The sequence below is a fragment of the Pogonomyrmex barbatus genome, unplaced genomic scaffold (genome assembly GCF_055798465.1).
Source record: "Pogonomyrmex barbatus isolate J1 unplaced genomic scaffold, ASM5579846v1 scaffold19, whole genome shotgun sequence".
Lineage (NCBI taxonomy): Eukaryota > Metazoa > Arthropoda > Insecta > Hymenoptera > Formicidae > Pogonomyrmex > Pogonomyrmex barbatus.
In genome coordinates this window covers 4039635-4058703 of record NW_028297115.1, presented here as the reverse complement: position 1 = coordinate 4058703, position 19069 = coordinate 4039635, and the positions used below count along the sequence as shown (strand labels likewise).

Genomic DNA, 19069 nt, shown 5'->3' with positions numbered 1-19069 from the left:
ATGTTTTACTATCTAAGCTATCTAAGCAGCCGATATTAAAAATTAAATTAAAAAAAATAAGGAATTCGCGAAATTGTATTTAAAAATGAGGAAGATTATATTCAATAAAAATAGTTGAGAAGTTAAAAGAAACAGTTGAAAAACAATTGCGATCTCCTAAAAATAAAACAATAAATGATTGATTGAGACATATAAACAGTGATTCAAAAATAAGGCAAATTATATTTAATAACAATAAAAAGTTATTAATAAAAATGTGAAAATAAATATTTTCGAAATGAATACTATATTGTAAATTTAAAATTTAAATTTGTAATAATATAATTATAAAAAGTAATATTTATATACGTAAAAGTTATTATTTCACATTAAATTAAAATTATTTCACATTACATCATATCATATCATTTCTATACACATACATTTAATTGTAAATGTAATCCTATACAATTGTAGCACAAGAAGTTTATTTGCACATTGCAAATTTAAAAACGTGTAAAACTGTTATATGAGTCTCCAAATTACCCGCAATGATAGTTTTAATTTTACATATAACTTTTTTTTTTAAATATATAATAGAAGAATTACTACGCAATCATAATTAAATAATCAATTAAATCAATAATTAAATAATCATTAAATAATTAATTATTGATTATTTAATGATGATCTAATTCTTGATTTAATTGATTATTTATTTTTTTAATTATGATTGCGTAATAATTCTTCTATTATACATTTTAAAAAAGTTATGTGTAAATTATAACTATCATTGTGGGTTTGAAGATTCATTGTAATACTTTTTCGCGCATTTATAAATTTATAATGTGCAAATAGAATTAGCTTCTTGTGTCGTAAATAAGATTATAGAATTACATTTACAATTAAAGGTATATGTATAGAAATGATATAATTGAACGTGAAATAACGCATAAAAATAATATTTTTTATAATTACATTATTGCAAATTTAAATTTTAAATTTACAACATAATATTCATTTCGAAAATACTTATTTTAATTTTTACATTTTTATTTAATAATAATTTTTTATTATTAATGAATATAATTTTCCTTATTTTTTAATACAATTTCGCGAATTCATTATCATCATTTTTTAAAATAATTTTTAATATGCTGCTTCAGATAGTTGTAAGACATTCAATGTTCAAATTATGCCATGATAGTTGACCCGCAATGATAGTTATAACTTTTTTTTAAATATATAACAAAAGAATTATAAACGCAATAATTAAACAATTAATAATCATATTAAAACAATCAATTAAATAAATAAATAATCATTAAATAATCAATAATTAATCAGAACGAGAGGTAAAGAAAGAAAAGCGCGACGTATAGAGACATCGCGGTGTCTCTCACTCGCATTAGCGTCGAGTGTGTGAGACAGCAAAAGGACATCGAAATCGGTATCACGTCTGATTATGCTTTTTCTTCCGATCGTATGTCTTGCGTTAAGAATGTAATATCGAATTGCCCCCACTATTTTTTCCCTCCGCTCCGCGAAGACACGGACATAAGCGCTTCGTGTGTATGTGTAGCGACTGTGTGTAGCGCCGAGCGCAAGACACCATTCCTGCTGGTGCGTGTACTACTACATTCAGTAAATAAATTTCGCGCATGCGTGAAATAAGCCATCGAAAGAATGCGACTTTCTCTGTAGCTGGCATCTTTACATAAATAAATTATTAATTTTTTTCGCTACAATTGAAGGAAAACAAAACATATTTAGATATAAATATTTAGATTTTTTTTAATAATGTAATGTATATATGAATTATAAAAGTTAATATTAAAGAAATAGAAGAAGAAATATCTTTTATTAATAAATAATATTTATTAATAATTTTTTATAATCAATGACAACTTGATTTAACATAATAATTACATTTATATAAATCTCGATGTATTAAAAGATTAACAGATTTTGTTTTTATAAGATTTTTAATATTTGTCTACTTCTTATTATAAATATTATAAAAATATAATGATATATACTGATATATAATGATATGTATTAAATTATTTGGAGAAAACAAGCAGGTTTAAATAAAATACTTTATATTTAAAAGAAGTAAAAAAAAAATATAAATATAAATATATATATATATATATATTAGACATAGTCTATTGTTCTATCTTCGTACTTACAATTATATATAAAGTACCAACATTCAAATAATTTCATCATTAATTTTGCATTTTCATTATTTTCCTTACTTGGTCTCAGCAGCGCCAAATGTTTTTACATAAAAATTTTTTTTATTTAAATAAAATTTTATTATTTATTTTGTATTGTTACTTATTAATTCTTTGTGATAAAAACGTAGATTGAATAAAAACAATTTTGTGATATAATAATATTTTAAAACTAAATAATTACCACTTGGATTAGAAAAAGAAGTCTTAAATAAATGGAAAGATATATATATATATATATATATATATATATATATATATATAAAATTTGGTTTTTATTATTTTTTAATTAAAGATACTACTACTTGAGTTTTTTTTTAAACAGTTTATCAAATCTTTTGTACGATTGAAATATATAATTTGACTAGAGGTGAACTTGTAGCTCAATATTTATAGGACCATAACTTGGCGCCAATTATTAATATCACATTTTTTATATAAATTTTATACATTATTATAATCATTTGAGTTGGTAATGTGGAAACAAAATTTTCTTTTTTAAAGAATTAAGGCTAGTATTTGGGTTAGGAAGATTCTTCATTAAAAATTAAAATTTTTTTTTTAATTAAGACTACTATCACATAAAATAGAATAAAAAGACTCTTTAATGAAGATACGTACCACTTAGGTTCCGTTTTTTCTTAAAATAAAAGATATTGTCAGTTAAAAGATATTGTTAGATTTTATTTTTTAATCACTTGAGTTTAGTAGAATAACGCAATTTTTATAGTTTATAGGATTATAACTTGACGCCAGTTATTGATATCAAATCTTTTGTACAAATAATATCATTTGAGTCGAATTGGCAATGTGGAAATTTTTTTGTTTTTTAATTAAAGCTAATACCATTCGGGTTAGAATAGGAAAATTCTTTAATAAATACAAAGATCACAAAAATACTAGCATTTAGATTTTATTTTTTAATTTGATCACAACTAGAATTGAATTAGATATAGCAATTTCGTAATATAATTTTATTTAAACAATTAAAACTACTATCATTATGAGTTGGAGTAAGAAGATTCTTCAATGAAAATACAAAAATACGTATCACATACCACGTACTTCGATTATATTTCTTTAAAATAAAAAATATTGTCAATTAGATTCTATTTTTTGATTTGGTAACAGTTTCTTTTTTTTTTTTCAAGCGTCCACTATACTTGACACCCTTTTTTACCTTTTTTTAAAAAGGTAATTTTATAAAATACTGTTACGTCCAGTGGACTTCACGATTTTTTTCTTTCCAAAAAAACGAATAATATAATTTTCTTCATATAAGAATATTGATTTCTTCTTCCATTAATAAGATACTGAATTATATTGAATGAATTTCAAGAAACAAGAGAAAGATTTGTAACCGTTCTGACTATTATAATAATACGCTTAATTTTAAAAGAAATTTAAAAGAATTTTAAATAGAATATGCAAAGAATTATTATTATTATTAGTTCCGAGTTAAAGTCGTCGCAAGTCCGAATACTGTCACCTTGGCACGTGTCAAGCAGTGAGATGAAGAAGATATCTAATGTAAACATCCTATCCTCACACACACACACACACACACACACACACACACACACACACACACACACACACACACACACACACACACACACATTTCACAGAATTCCTGCCACCGCCCTTGCCCCTCAACCAAGATTCAGATCCTGATCCCACATAAATAGGGCTGCTTCCGAATCGCGGCAGCATTATTAAGATATTTTTCATTAGTGTCACTTTCATCCATTTAATCAATCATTCGAACCGTTCGACCCAGAGCACGAAGATTTCAACCTTCTGAAGACTTCTGAAGAGAAGTCGAGACTTATTCTTTCGAGATAATCGCCCCAGTTGATCAACAGTGAATTTTACATTTATTAATTATCAATCAAATTTCAGATTTTTATTTCTTTTCTCTGCTCCATGACATTCTAATCTTCCTCCTCTTTCCTTTCTCTCTCTCTCTGAACTGGTCTGAGCTATGCGAAGCTCCCGTTGTTTTTCCCTTTCCTTTCTCTCTCCCTCTAAACTAGTCTGAGCTATGCGAAGCTCCCGTTGTTCTTCCCTTTCCTTTCTCTCTCATACGCATTCACATTTCTCTTCATTGATCAATCCTTTGTTTTCTAGTGAATCAAATGGAAATCCCAGCTTCTAAAGTTCGACAACGCGATATTAAAAAACGATCTCATCATCGTCGTTCTGGTGGTTGGAATCGACGGAAAAGTCAGGACCGAACCAAAAAGTCTAAACAGATATCGAAAGAACAGATCGAATCATTAATTATTACTGCTCCTGAATCCTCTCTACCTAAACCAATCTTCAGCATCTCTATTTAACTCTGTTCCTCTTTCCGCCCCTATAACATCAATATCAATCAATCGCAGTTAGTCTCCAGTCCAACCATCCGATGCAGAATATGTATCACGTACCACGTACTTCGATTATATTACTCATCGATTTCTACGCCCTATCCCCAGGTCCCTTATTTCAAGATGGCGAATCTCTTTTTGAGGATTTAGAAGACGAAGAATTCCATTCTATAGACCTAATCACTTCACCTCCCGAGGAACATCAGGAATACTCCCCTCCTTAACTTTCATATAGTAATCTTCAATCACACGATACACACATTACATACAATTTTTATTATTTTTCTTATTATATATTTTTGTAATTTTTCTTCATTTTTCTTATTATGTTGTAAGAATTAGACGACCGTAAGCGGTCATGAAAGAGATTCGGAATATAAACAGCTAGCAGAGAGGAGCCGTCGTGGTCGTGCAGACTAAGTGTCGGATTGGTAGACGAGGGATCCCGAGTTCAAATCCAGTCGGTCTCCGTTAATTTTTTCCGAATCTAATAGATATCTTTCAATGTAATCATTAGTTTAAGTTAACCAGAGAATATTAATTGTATTACTGGATAGGATCATACTAAAGATTCATTCACTCATACATTCATATTCTCCTTCGTAAGAATCTTAACCCGATGGCCTCTGTACTTATGTAACACCCGTGGTATCACACATATACACGCTTATACAAATGCTTTTTCTCTTGTTTCCGCTTTTTATTATGTATATCTTTATTTTACCAATTAAAATCAATGTTTAATTTTAATTTTTCTTTAAAACTCTAGATCTCTTTTCCACATCCTATTAATCACACGAGGTCTTTCCCTGATAATAAGAATTAAGTTTGTAACGGTACGTCCCTGATCTTATCTCTGGGCACGGACGCGGAGCGTGCGCTTGGTTATCGCTCGTCGGATGCCGGGTTCGTGTGATGTGCTGAGGCCGCCGGGCTTTAAATCTAATTACAATAAATTCTCGTTTTGCGTGGCCGTTCTTTGCCGTTTTCTTTGCCGGTCGCTTTGCGATGTAACGCGATTCGATTACGGATATGCCGGACGCCGGGAGTCGTATTGGTATGCGCGTTGCCAGGCAACCGGGTCCGCGCGTGTGCGTTGCTAGGCAACCGTTGACGCTAGCCGTGATACGTAGGGCGGATGTCGCGGGAAAGTCCGAGAACGCTCCGACTTTCGAAATAAGATGGAGCGACAATACTGAGAACTCTCGGTATTGTCGGGAGGAGGAAAATTTGAGAACACTTCGATTTTTCAGAAGGGAGATGCAAGAATATCGAGAACGCTCGGTATTCGTTGCGGAGCGAGAAAGCTGAGAACTCCGAATTCTCGAGAAAGGATAGAACAAGAATACGGAGAACGCTCGGTATTCGCTGAGAGAATCTTCTCTCGCTGTTCTGGTCGGAACGGTTGTCTGTGACGGACAGGTCGGAGGAGCAGATAGGACTGGTTGTCTTCTTAAAATTTGTCGAGTATTTATATTCGTATCCGCGCCACGTGTCATCGTTTAGTTTGTTAGCGTTTGTTAATGTAACAATAGCTGTCACGTCGTCGATGCGTGACAGCTCGCCGGCGCGCGTGTGTCGGTCGGTCGCGGTCGGGATTGTTCGAGCGGCCTTGGATGGCGCGGGCATTAGCGCGCGCTAGTAACGGACCATCTTTCGGATGCTCTGTTACAAGTTTCTTTAACCAAAAAACGACAGACGAACGTACGTCTACAGCGAGGCATCATAGCGATTCTTTATCGTTGACCCAGTGCCGAGACATAAACAGTGCGATCGACTCGAGATCACGTTTCCACGCCTGATTCTCGAGAGCAGCTGTTCGTCCTTCCGAGCCCATTCAATCCATTTAAATTCTTAGTTTTTAATTTTATAATTTATTCTGGGCTGGACGTAACAGTACCAATTAATAAAAATTAAAAGGAAACTGTTTAATTACAAAATTAATTGAATTAATTAGTAAAATAATAATTAAATAAGAAAATATATTAGGTATACAAAAAAGTTCTGAGCTTTAGATTTCAATCGAAATAATAATTTAAATTTTATATATCTTCCCGCCCTTTTGCGGTTTTAAAGCGTTGACATTTGGCCTTCTAAAATGCCATACGATTTGGTGTTTGATGCACATAACCTCAAAAATCAATAGTGTTCACGATGGCAATAACAAAAGAGCATATTCGATTTTCCATCCACTTCGTGTTTCATCTGAAGCCACTACAATGATTTGTGCTGCATATGGAGAGAACGCTGTAAGTCATACTACATGTAAAAGATGGTATCAAAAATTTCGTCAAGGAGATTTCAGTCTTGAAGATGAACCACGTGCTGGACGCCCTCAAAAGATTGAAACGGATGAATTGCAAGAACTGCTGGATATAAACTCTGCGCAAACTGAAAAGGAGCTTGCAGAACAGCTTGGCGTTATGCAGCAAACCATTTCCGTACGTTTACATACGATGGGAAAGGTTCAGAAGGAAGGCAAATGGGTTCCGCATGAATTGTCCGAAGACAACAAAAATCGTCGGCGTGACACTACACTCACTTTGCTTTCAAAGTTCCGGAAAAAAGATTTTCTGCACAAAATCATTACAGGCGATGAAAAGTGGATTCTTTATGATAACCCTAAACGTAGAAAATCATGGGTTGACCCTGGTCAACCTTCGACATCGACGCCAAAGCCTAATATCCACGCCAAGAAGGTTTTGCTCTGTATCTGATGGGATTGGAAAGGTGTGTTGTATTACGAGTTGTTACAACCGGGTGAAACAATCACGGCAGACCGTTACCAACAACAATTGACCAATTTGAGCGATGCATTAGAAGAAAAGAGGCCATTTACTGGCCAAGGACGTCGTAAAGTGATCTTGCTTCATGATAATGCTTGACCACATGTTGCGAAAGCGACATGGATCATATCTTTGCGTTAGGCTGGGAACTTCTCCCGCACGCGGCGTATAGCCCAGACATGGCGCCTTCCGATTACTACCTATTCCGGTCGCTGCAGCATCATTTGGCTGATACACATTTCGTGAGATTTGGAGAGATACGAAAATGCATTGATGACTTTATCGCTTTGAAGCCGGTGAGCTTCTATCGTCAAGGAATTCGCAAGTTATCCGAAAGATGGCAAAAGGTCGTTGATGCAAACGGGGAATATTTCGCTGATTAATATTTTTTTGTTTGTTTTTGAATAAAGATTGAATTTTACAAAAAAAGCTCAGAACTTTTTTGTATACCTAATATATAATAATATATAATAATATTTATTTATTTTTATTGTTTTTTATAAAAACAATAAAAAAAACATTACATGAATGTACAAAAACATATACTATATAACATATTACAACATGTTGATACAACATATTAAAGCATATTATAATAAATATATGTAACATTGTACCGTTAGATTATATTTTAGAAGTATGATTTGCTAGAATAACAAAATATATTCGAAATATTTGTACTTATTCTCTCGAAAATAAAATAAACTCTATTAAATGATACCTTTTTCTAATAGGTTTTCTTGAACGTAAAATTTTGCATATGAATGTAACTTATTTATTTTTACGTATTTTGAAACTATTAATATAATCAATATGAGTTTATGTGGAAAGTTTAGCAAATCAATATTCTTACATGTTAAATTCGAAAAAATTCTAGAGCCAATATATTTTTTACTTTATTTAAAATTTATTTACTTTATTAAAAATTTTTATCTTCAAATTATTAATACGTAAATTTTTAAAGTTGTTAGTCTGTATTTATATTTGACGTTCAGTATTTAGAACAATTGTATATACACTGAAGATTAACCCACCATTATTATGATCTAGAAATTTTGAAAATTCTAGAAAATGCATAATTATGATCCTGTTGTACTTCAATTAAATTTTCCGCACATAACAATTAATGTTCTTATTAATTTGTTTTATATCCACATATATAATATATAATATATTCTTTTAATTTTAAATTTTCTGGACAAATAATGTTTAAAGGAATATTATTATTATTATTATTACAATCATAATTATCATCATTTTCAATTTCAAAGTCTAGATCATTAAACAATGATTCCGTTTTTTTCTTCTTCTATTTTAATTCAAATATTGAGCCGCTAGGATCATCATCTAGATCTATAGAATTTACATTATTGCTATTTTTTATGCTATTACGCAACAAAACTTGTCGCATGATATAATTAATTTGAAGAACATTAGGATTATTATTGTTCCCATGACGACTCCTAATTTTAGCAAACAGAAGTTTCAGATAGTCTTGAGAGAATTTGTATATTAATATACATTTATACAATTTATTTTCGTTAAAAATATCGAATGCAAAGATTTGGTTGCTATTGCTAATCCATAAATAAAAGTTCTTCGGCCACTTTTTCTGAGCAATTTTCCATCTCTTGTTTTTAAATTGAAAAAATAGTCTATATGTTCAGTTATCATTATTTGTAAATATTCTAAATCAGTATACATGGGTTTTTTTATAAAACCTTTATACAAACCTTTTGCAAAAAGATTTCTAGAATTTATAAAATCAAAGAGTCTATCAATAATACGAAGAAATTTTATAGTAGCTTCACTATTTTGAAATTCTGATATGTTTTCTTCTCTTAAAAACTTAATTGCATTAGTAACTGATGCTAAATGTACGTGCAAACTTAACTTTCATTTTATTTTGTTTGTAATTAATGCATTGTGAGCTAAGCTTATTTGACTGAGCTGATTTAAAAGTTAATTTTTTTGTATATTGTGCAAATCTATTAAAAATTGTCACTTTATACAATCTTCGTTATATAAATTTTCTATAATCCGTTAATGCATTGCGCGCTAATTTTAACACGTGATAAGCATCTAGAAGCACTCGTACTTTATATTTTTCAGTTGGATAAAAAAAAAATTTTTCGATGTCTTTATAGTGTTCAATAAATATCTTACAGCTTAAATTTTGCAGCGCACTACAATTTGTGCTTTCTTCATCGCACGTCACTGAACGTACTTTTATTTTTGCTTGTGCTGTTAAAATTGCTGTTTTTATCAAGCTACAACTGAAGAAGTCATTTGACATTTTAAAAAATAACTAATTGGCCATTTCCATGCTTTCTTCAAACTAACTAATAAGAATATAAGTGCTTCTTTTGCTTCAACGTCTTTTCCTTCCATAACTTCAGTTCGTTCTCCATAATCACAAAATCCTAAATTTTTGGTGTTCATCCCATAACAGTTATTGTCTAATAGCCATATTACCAAAATTAAACTGTAATCTCTATCTTCTGTAATATATTTGTAATATTACAGAAATAATGTAATATTTTTTAATGCAGCCATGATTTCTTGATGAAAACCAAACTCTGCATTTGTTGTTGAACTTCAATTTCTAATTGAGGCTGGATGTAACGTAAAATCTTTTCTGTAAGAAAATAATTAACATTAAAAATAAATATCATAACTATTCTAATAAAAATGCACTTAGTTATTAAATTATATAAATTAAACTTTCATTCATGAACTAGCATTATATCTTGTTTTTTTAATGTTTTTTATATTAATTTAATTTTTATAAGAAATAAAACAATTTTTATTAATATTAAGAGAACAACAATTCTAATTATTATATTTAGTATTATTATATTATTTAGTATTATTATATAGTGACATAAAATATAGATTCATTCAGAAATAAAAATTTACTACAAATTTGTTTATTCATTGTTTATATTCACCATCAATACAAACATGCAATAAACCTGAAAAATCGCTTATATCATAGATTTTTATGTAATTTCTTTTTACAGAAGCTGTTAAAAAATAATATGGCTAATAACATTTGCATTTTTAAAAACCTAATTTCTTCTTACAAATTTTTTTTTGTTTTTATAAAGACATTCGATTTTTATAAAAATGTAAATGTCATTAATCATGGATGCATAAATGTTATGTATATGTAATAAATGTGATATAAATATGTGATATGTGATATACATAAATATATGAATTTTATAAAACATAAAATAATATATTAATTGTAGCATGTAATTTCAATTAGTTTTATTATAAAATAGTGCAGTTTTTTTACTAGAATAGTTATTATAAAATAGTTGTAAGTAGAATTTCATAGAAACAAGCACATATACCTTCAAAAATCACAAGGAGAATGATAGTGTAATGTTAACGCAAGTTTTTTTACCGCTTCATTATAACGTCTACCATGGGTCTTCCTGTATTTTTTTTTTCATTTTGTACAATATGCGCAAATGTATTATGAAATTCACTATTTAGAAAATCATATGATTCATCACTTAACATTTTTCTATTTTTAGCTTCTTTTAATAAATTACTTATTTTTATATCTTGTCTTTTCCTTTGACGATTTAATAATTTTATTTTTGTTATAGCAGTTGTTAATCTTGTTTTTATTTTTTCTTTCTCTTGTTGCAATATAAATCGAAACGTTTCAGCTTGACTTTTTAATTCTTTCTTATGTTATTACAAATTGCATCTGAGTTTTCAAAAGCTCATTATTTTTTTCAAGATTTTGTATCTTTAAACAAAGGCCTTATTTGTAGCTTTCTGTTTATTTGATTGCCAATTTTCTACGTAAGTAGATATTTTATTTAAATTTTCATTATAAAAATCAATAATAGGATAAGAACAAAGCAGCATGTACACAAGCATGTAAAAAAGCATGCATTTAGTCTACACGTACCTTCGTTGGAATCAATTTACATGTCGGCATGTTCGTACTCGATTGTGTTTGTTCGATTGTGTTGTGTTGTTGATTATAATTGTTATATTACTATATTTTCTTCGGAATCGAGTTTCGACTTATTTTACTACGCACACAAATATACAAATATATAAATCGCTAGATATATTTGTAATAATTATATTTAAAAATATTTAAATTTTTAACAATAATAATATAATTTATAATAGACACTTACCCGTATCTATTAAAATATTTAATTCATGTAATGAACCTTATGTTACATTTTCTGTAAGTATATCATTTAGTTTTAATCTTTTCTTTTTGATATCAGAAAGATATTCAATCTTAAAATGTACTTCACAAATCCTATTAAATGCAGTTGCAACTCAATTTGGTTTGTTAATAACTGCAGTCCATTTTGCCAATAAAGCGGGATAATTCATTGGAAATCTAGAACATTTTAAAATATTTTATTTGTATAATTTTGTATAAATCATTCTTTTATATGTATACTGACGTATTTCCTTTTAAGAGCAGATTCTTTGGAACATTCTAAGACGAAAATTCTAATATGAAAATGTCGAGACTATAATAGTTTTTAAATTATTGGCAATTAAAGTTCACTAATCACAGAGCTGATATTTGGCGCGTTTAAACATGGTGATATGACAAGTGATAAAGATTCCATCACGAGCGTCCTTTTACAACAATCGAGAATACCACAGAAGTATACAATGACATTCTTATTAAGAAATTATTTTTGTTTCAGATCTTATTTGTATATTACACAATTAATGTCGCAATATAACATCGTAAACATAACATCGTAAAATATCTGTTCAATAACGACATATTGTACCATGTTATAGCTGTCAAAAAAATTCGTTACCATATTTATTTACCTCATATGGTAATGTCAAAATGGTCTAACTAATTCAAATGGTAACTTTTTGTGGTAATATTATTAATATGTCAAATATCTGAGCGCACGAAATATCAGCTTTGTGATAAGTGAACTTCAATTGCCAATAATATAAAAACTATTATAGCCTCGATATTTTCGTATTCGAATTTTCGTCTTAGAATGTTCCAAAGAATCTGTTCTTAAAAAAAAATGCGTTAGTTTTGGGACACCCGCGAGACTTGTGCAACCGCTCGTAGGAAGGTAGGTAGGATCGAGATGAACATAAAAGTCTCATACCGTTTTGTGATATTCGCAGTAATAACCGAGGTATTAATTTTTATAATGAGAACACGCCGTGAAATATAGTCCGGCCCAGTGTATTAAGCATTGGCTATCGGCGGCGCGTTGGAGAGGCAAGAGGAGAAGCGCGCTGTTGCTCAACATTCGACATCACCGCTCACACGTCTCGCTGCACCGCGCCGTGGGACTCGCGTCAATGGCCGCTACGCACATTCGCGATTACAATAATGAGATAGATTACAATATACATATTAACACTGTAAAAATAGGACAAATAGAAAGCATAATAAACTTCTGTAAATAAAAATGTCGAAAAACAGAAAGCGATCAAAAACCTGTGGAATCTGCGGAAAATTTATTTCATTTCTATCATAATCTGTCGCTTTTGTAAATCAAAAGGAAAAAAAGAATTATTCTTAAGAAAAAATATCGGAAATAAATAATATCATTCTCTACCGTTTCTTTATCAATCTCAGTTAGGAGAGTATTCCGATTTCATCGGAATATAATGAAATATCAATAAAGACGTAATGTTTTATCGCAAGTTTTGTCCTATCCTAAATAAGTCACTGAAAATCTGTCATAATTAATAATATATTTACAGCAGAAGAAATTCTAAGTTCTCTATAGCATAATTACAAAAAACAAACACCTCGTTGTTAACCGTATCAATGATATTTGACATTGTAGATCTCTCTAGATATAATTACCATAGAAAGCGCAAATCGAAATCGAAGAAGAGTAAATGTTTTTGTACCGTATTATTATAAAAAGTGTAACATATTATGAATAAGTATTTCAAGCATTATAATTCTTCAATAAGAAAGAAGAACATATGAAGAGTTAATCGTGAATATTAATAATATGACAAACTTTCTCGTTTCGTGGAAAAGGAAACAATAAGAAATGATAAGAGAATTTCATATTGCAAATATTATAATATACTTATAAAAAGAAACAATGGAGGATCAATCGTGAATTTACGGTGAAGTACGACACGAAAAAAAATTAGAAGTGAAGATACTGTAAATAAATTATTTTGTACTATGCATTAATTTTTTAGATTTATACAATTATGATATTTTTATATTTATTTGGGATGTAAATTTACCACATTTTTTCCAGTTGTCTCTCCAACTCGCCGCCGGCAGTCAAAGTTTGATACATTGTAAGAAATTTATATTATTCACTATAATAATTTCAATTTTTCACACGTTTGTAATTTTACCTCAAACAAATAAAATTACTTCCTCAATTTATAATAAAGCCGATTGCAAAAGTAAATTTACAACGTAATACATTTGATTCTCGGCTGAGATGTTATTTTTCGCAATAATCTATTTTCAGTTTTTTTAGGGATTCGGAGATCTTCCAGGTATTTGTTATCAAAAATATTAAATTGTTCATTACCTTAATGTAATATTTTACGTATTCTGATTTCCGATTTCCGATATAAGGGATCACGATTTCAAGACCGACAAACTCGCAGCGCGCAGTTCGCATGACTATAAATTATAATTTCCACATAGATAACGATTTAAAATGCAAGCGACGAACATCCAGTGTTGGTTCACATAAACATTTTTCAATACACTTTTGACAATTTTGAATATTTACATAAAATGTAAATATAAAAAATATGAAATGTAAAATATTTCATTATTTACGAAATTTTTCTACATTAAATAAAATATACATAGACAAACTTACATATTTCTCGTGTAAATTAAGGAAATGTAAAATTAATGTCATTTTGCATATATTTTGCGTTGATTTTTTTAAATTTACAGGACATGTTATTTTTATATCTATTTTTGGTATACATTTACTGAATTTTTTTTACAGAGAAAGCAAATGCTATCATTTCCACATCACCTTGAGGTAGATAGCTTGGCACGTTTTTTCTTAAGTGGGTTTCCCCAGTACGCCTAATCCATTCTCGTTACATTTCTAATTAAGTAACTGCTCGAAGAGCTTTCCTTACACTTGCAAACAAAGTTCAGCTCTTCGGGAAATTTGCCGTGTTGCACGGTATCCGACCGCCATATCCGGAGTGATGATGTTAAAAGTTGCTATTATTTCATCACGTATTTCGTAGTTTTTCTTTACAAAACAATTAATTTCTGCATCCCAAAGTTTATATAAAAAAATCTTATCTTGAATAGTTACATAAAAAGAATTGAGATTTTCGTTATTATTTTTTAATTATAATTCGATTACAGCACGCTTCCGCTTATCTATTTAGATAATTTTTTATTCAGGTTGTAAACCGTTACTAAATTTCTTATATTATTTTTAAATGCGATTAGATAAATCTTTAAATTTTTCATGTTTTCATAATTGCGAATATCAAAAAATATATGTAAAATACTGTGAGGATATATAAGAATTTTTATTTTTTATTAATTCTCCTCATATTATCAATTCTGCAATTCATTCATATTATTAATACCGTTTATTTTTTTTTCAGTGGATACTATGCTATTATATATGTCAACAACAGCGAGCGAAAAACCAAGAAACATTGGAGACGCTTGAAATCGTACGGTGCATCGAGCGCGAGAGAGTATGATAGTATCTCTATTCTCCTCGCGCAGCGCTTCGAGCATGAGAGAGTATTCCTGTTTTCTTTTACCGTCCAAAGATAGTCGAAACCGCAAGGTAGTCGAAACGCCAAGCGCACATGGACGTGGCTTGTGTTCTGTGTGCATGCTCGCGCTGCGCCTCTACCATCGATGTTGCCATGATGCAGAGAGCTATTTCTGGTCACTGTCGCTAATCGCTATTTTGTTTCATTTACTAGTCTCTCCAACTCCCGTCTCCCGAACTCTGATGTCCGACGAGCGAAATCCGTGGAGTCGAGAAGGCGGATCGTTACAATATTAATAAGATAAAGTTCTTTAAAATATTTTTTAAGATATTATGTTTTTAAGATATATTAAACATGTAAAAAATATTTTTAAAAATTTTATTACAAATTTTTGTGTAGTTGTAAAAAAGAATATATTCTATAATATGTTTATAATTTCAAAAATATTTGAGACATTATAAAATCAATAATAATAAAATTCGGAATAATATTCTAAAAACATTTTACAAACAAGATCATATAAAACGAAAAATATTTAAATTTGAAATAAAGATAAATCTTTACATTAGGGGACACAACTCCGATGACCTCGACTTTGATATATGTTATAGAAGTAAGGATACTGATCAACTTTTTCTTATAACTTAACTGGCAATCTCGTATAGTTTTTGAGATATACTTATATAAATGTTAGTAGATTTTTACATTAGGGGACATAACTTCGATAATCTTGATCCAGACATATATTGTCAAGGACACTCTCCTGAGTAACAATTAAAAGGTTTTAACCAGTAATTATTGTTTATTAAAAAGTTATACAAAAAAATTTGAAAAATACGTTAATTTTTATCAATGTATCAACATATAAATTTGAATTGAACTTTGTACAGAAAGTTGTAAACTCATGTGGAACTTCGCTTCGCATTGAAGTGTATGTTTGGAGACAATATGTCCCCCCCCCCCTACGGGAGGCTCCACTACTGAAAGATCTAACCTAACTCAACTCGTATTACAGTGGTGGCTAAATATCATTATGTATCATATTATCATTGTGATGAATTTGTTGTGGTTTATTTGTGATAAGTTTACAGGAACCAAGGTGAGATGTAGAAGTAGAGGTAAAAAGAGTGGCTAGTAGCAGTGTGAGCAAGAGGTTGAAAAGCGAGAGTGTTGCCTGGTGCTTGCTGGTTGGTGCGCATCCAAGTCGTAGTTCCGGATGGCGATTGCTCTCTCTCATCGAGGCTTCGTTTCGGACCAGTCGTGTAGAAACTACCGCGGGATGAAACTTGAAGCGAAGGCAAAACGGAAAAGTGCCTCAAGTGCGAGAAGCGGTAGCATATGCAATAGTGTTAGGCTAATGTAACTAATTCTATAGTGAGAATTTGGGAATTAGGAAAGTTGGGATGTATGCACAATAACCTAGACTCCTGATTAGTTAACATAATACATGATATATTTAACTCCAACTATACACAGAGGTGAGATCTGCTTGTATGGCTCTGAGCAGAATAGGCACTGATTCGTCGGCCCGACTCCGTACTCGTTCCAGGAGTCTTTCCTGGCGTCTGATGGCACGCATCAGAATCTTCGCGCCGGGGTAGAGGATAGGGCTTTAAAAGAACCTGGTTGTGGGTCGGCCTGCGTTGCGGCGTCTTCAAGGAATCGCCTTATATCTCGGTGAGGGGCACATCTGCACGTGCTCCAATTCTATTCTGTGCAGCCGCCACTTGGACCGACCGTTGTTATTAATATCTAGCGTCCTCTCTATCGTGGGCGATGCCTCAGGTAGTGTCGCTGGCCGTGACGGACTAGTTTCCAGAGAGGATGTCAAACCGAAGAGGTCGAAAAATTTCTTCTTCAGGCGGCGGGCAGTCTTTTTCTTCTGGTAATTATGCGAGAACTATCTCGTCAGAGGAATCTCGTAGCTCGTCGATGGCCGCCGTCGTCCGGCCGGACTTACAGCGTGGGCGGCCGCTTGAGTGCCATTCGATGGAAGGCGACGTGGATGACCGCACCAGTTCGGCGTCGTCGGCCGAGTAGAACGGTGTCAGCGGCCGCGAAGGTTCGCCCGCAGACGGGCGGTTACGCGGCGTCGTCGACCGGAGATGGACGATTTGGCCAGTTTTAACGGCCGCCAGGAGGTCACTCGGATACGAGCGGATTGTGCGGCGTCGTCCTGTCACGGCGGCGGCATCGTCGGTCGCCTGAGAGATGCGTGCGGACACAAGCGGATAGTGCGGCGTGATTGATTGTAGAGAGTTACGAGGGATCGGCTAGTGTTCCCATGTGATGGCTTTGATAGCTCTGATTGGCATAGAGCTGGCTTCGTAGCTCCAAAAAGATAGTTGCAATACGAATTTTTAGCCAAGGAATTGAAGGCGATTGAGGCCAAGAATGGTGCCCGCTGCCGTTCTTATATATCGTCGGCGGAGAAAGTTGAGCACGAGAAAGTGGTTCCGCCTCTCGCTACCTCGTGGCCGCGCGAACCACTGTGTTTGGCGGACCCGCGCGATACGGCGCATCGCGATGCCGCCGAATAGTAGTGGCCGCCACATCATTATGAAAGATCATAAATCCATGTGTGAACCTCGCTTCGCATTGAAGTGTATGCTTGGAGACAGTATGTTCCGCTCCTCCCTCTATGAGAGGCTTTTAGCTACTTCTACTACCAAAAAATCTAACCTAAACCTAATCCAAAAAACCTAACCCAACGTATCACTAATCAATTAAATAATTTAACAATTTATCTTTATCATCGATAACGAGAAACTCATGAGGACGCATGTTGACGATACAAACGACACATGACTAATACCTAATAAATAAACTGAAATAAATTGAAAGATACCACTAAAATATAAATATTACCTTGAAATAACATATATATGTATGTACATTATCCATCATATACAATGTGTTATATAAACAGAATAATAATATTTCAAAATTAAGCTTCATGTAAGTATATCTCGAAAACTAAACAAAACCGCCGATTAATTTATAAGGAAAAGTTGATTAGTATCCTCATCTCTATAACATATATCATGATCAAGATCATCGGAGCTGTGTCCCCTATGTAAAGAAATACCAAAATAAAATTTCAATAATATATATTTTTTATAAAATATTTTATTATTTAGAAAATATTTATTTTTATTATTTAGAAAATTATTTAGAAAATATTTTATGGTGGTAAAAAACATTTAAAAAACTTTTGAAAATATTTCTAACAGATTTTCAAAGTGTTTTTGAAAATATTATCATAGAAAATTTTGAAATCATTTTAAAATATTGCTAAAATCTTTTTGAAATATTCTTTGCAATATTCTTAAAAAATATTTTTGTAGAAATATTTCCCGATGTTGTGTACTTTATGAAATATATGTAATTTACATTTAAATCTTGTATCGTGTATTAAATCGTGTATTTAATCTTGTAAACATTTTACATTGCGTATTTCATTGTATATTTTTTGCTTTAATAGCTTATATTATTCATAGGAATATATTATTAAGATGCTATTTACGCATGTTCGATTGATTATATAATATTAAATATCGTTGTTTCGAATATGTAAATCGAAAATTAATAACTGATGAGAAAGCGAAACATTTACTTTTTCATTATTATATGGTACATGAAAATTATAAGAAAATAATGATAAGAAGAAAGGAAATGACTTCAACTGATCTGTTGAAGGCTAGTATTATATCCTCAGTTATCACATATCAATTATCAATCTGTCGCATTCGGATTTGTATAAGAAAATCCGCGGAAAACACTTTGATCCATTGAAGTCAAGATTTGCTCGGGTATTGGCGTAAGCCTTGGACGTTCAGTTGTGAATGCCGTATCAAAGTATTTCGTATCCAAAGTGTGATCAAGCGCGGGTTTGAATGGCGGGTCCAATTGTCTCCTCTCTAATCGATCCCAAGACAAATGCTGTAAGTCGAAATATTGT

General features: G+C 31.3%; 1 protein-coding gene across 6 annotated transcripts in view; it reads right to left on the bottom strand.

The window, feature by feature from the left end:
* Positions 1-7843: 7843 nt before the first annotated feature.
* The window catches only part of LOC105423837 (uncharacterized), an 80432-nt gene continuing 69206 nt past the window's right edge, over positions 7844-19069 (bottom strand). For 2 of the 6 annotated variants that reach the window (XM_011633753.3, XM_089075657.1), the window contains one exon: positions 14261-19050. In XM_011633753.3, coding sequence (XP_011632055.2) covers positions 18844-19050 — 207 coding nt within the window. In that variant the 3' untranslated portion in view covers positions 14261-18843. Of the gene's footprint in view, positions 10016-10302; positions 11765-14260; positions 19051-19069 lie in introns of those variants that run through there. The other 4 variants (XR_016138931.1, XR_016138932.1, XR_016138930.1 and 1 more) reach the window with 4 other exon arrangements.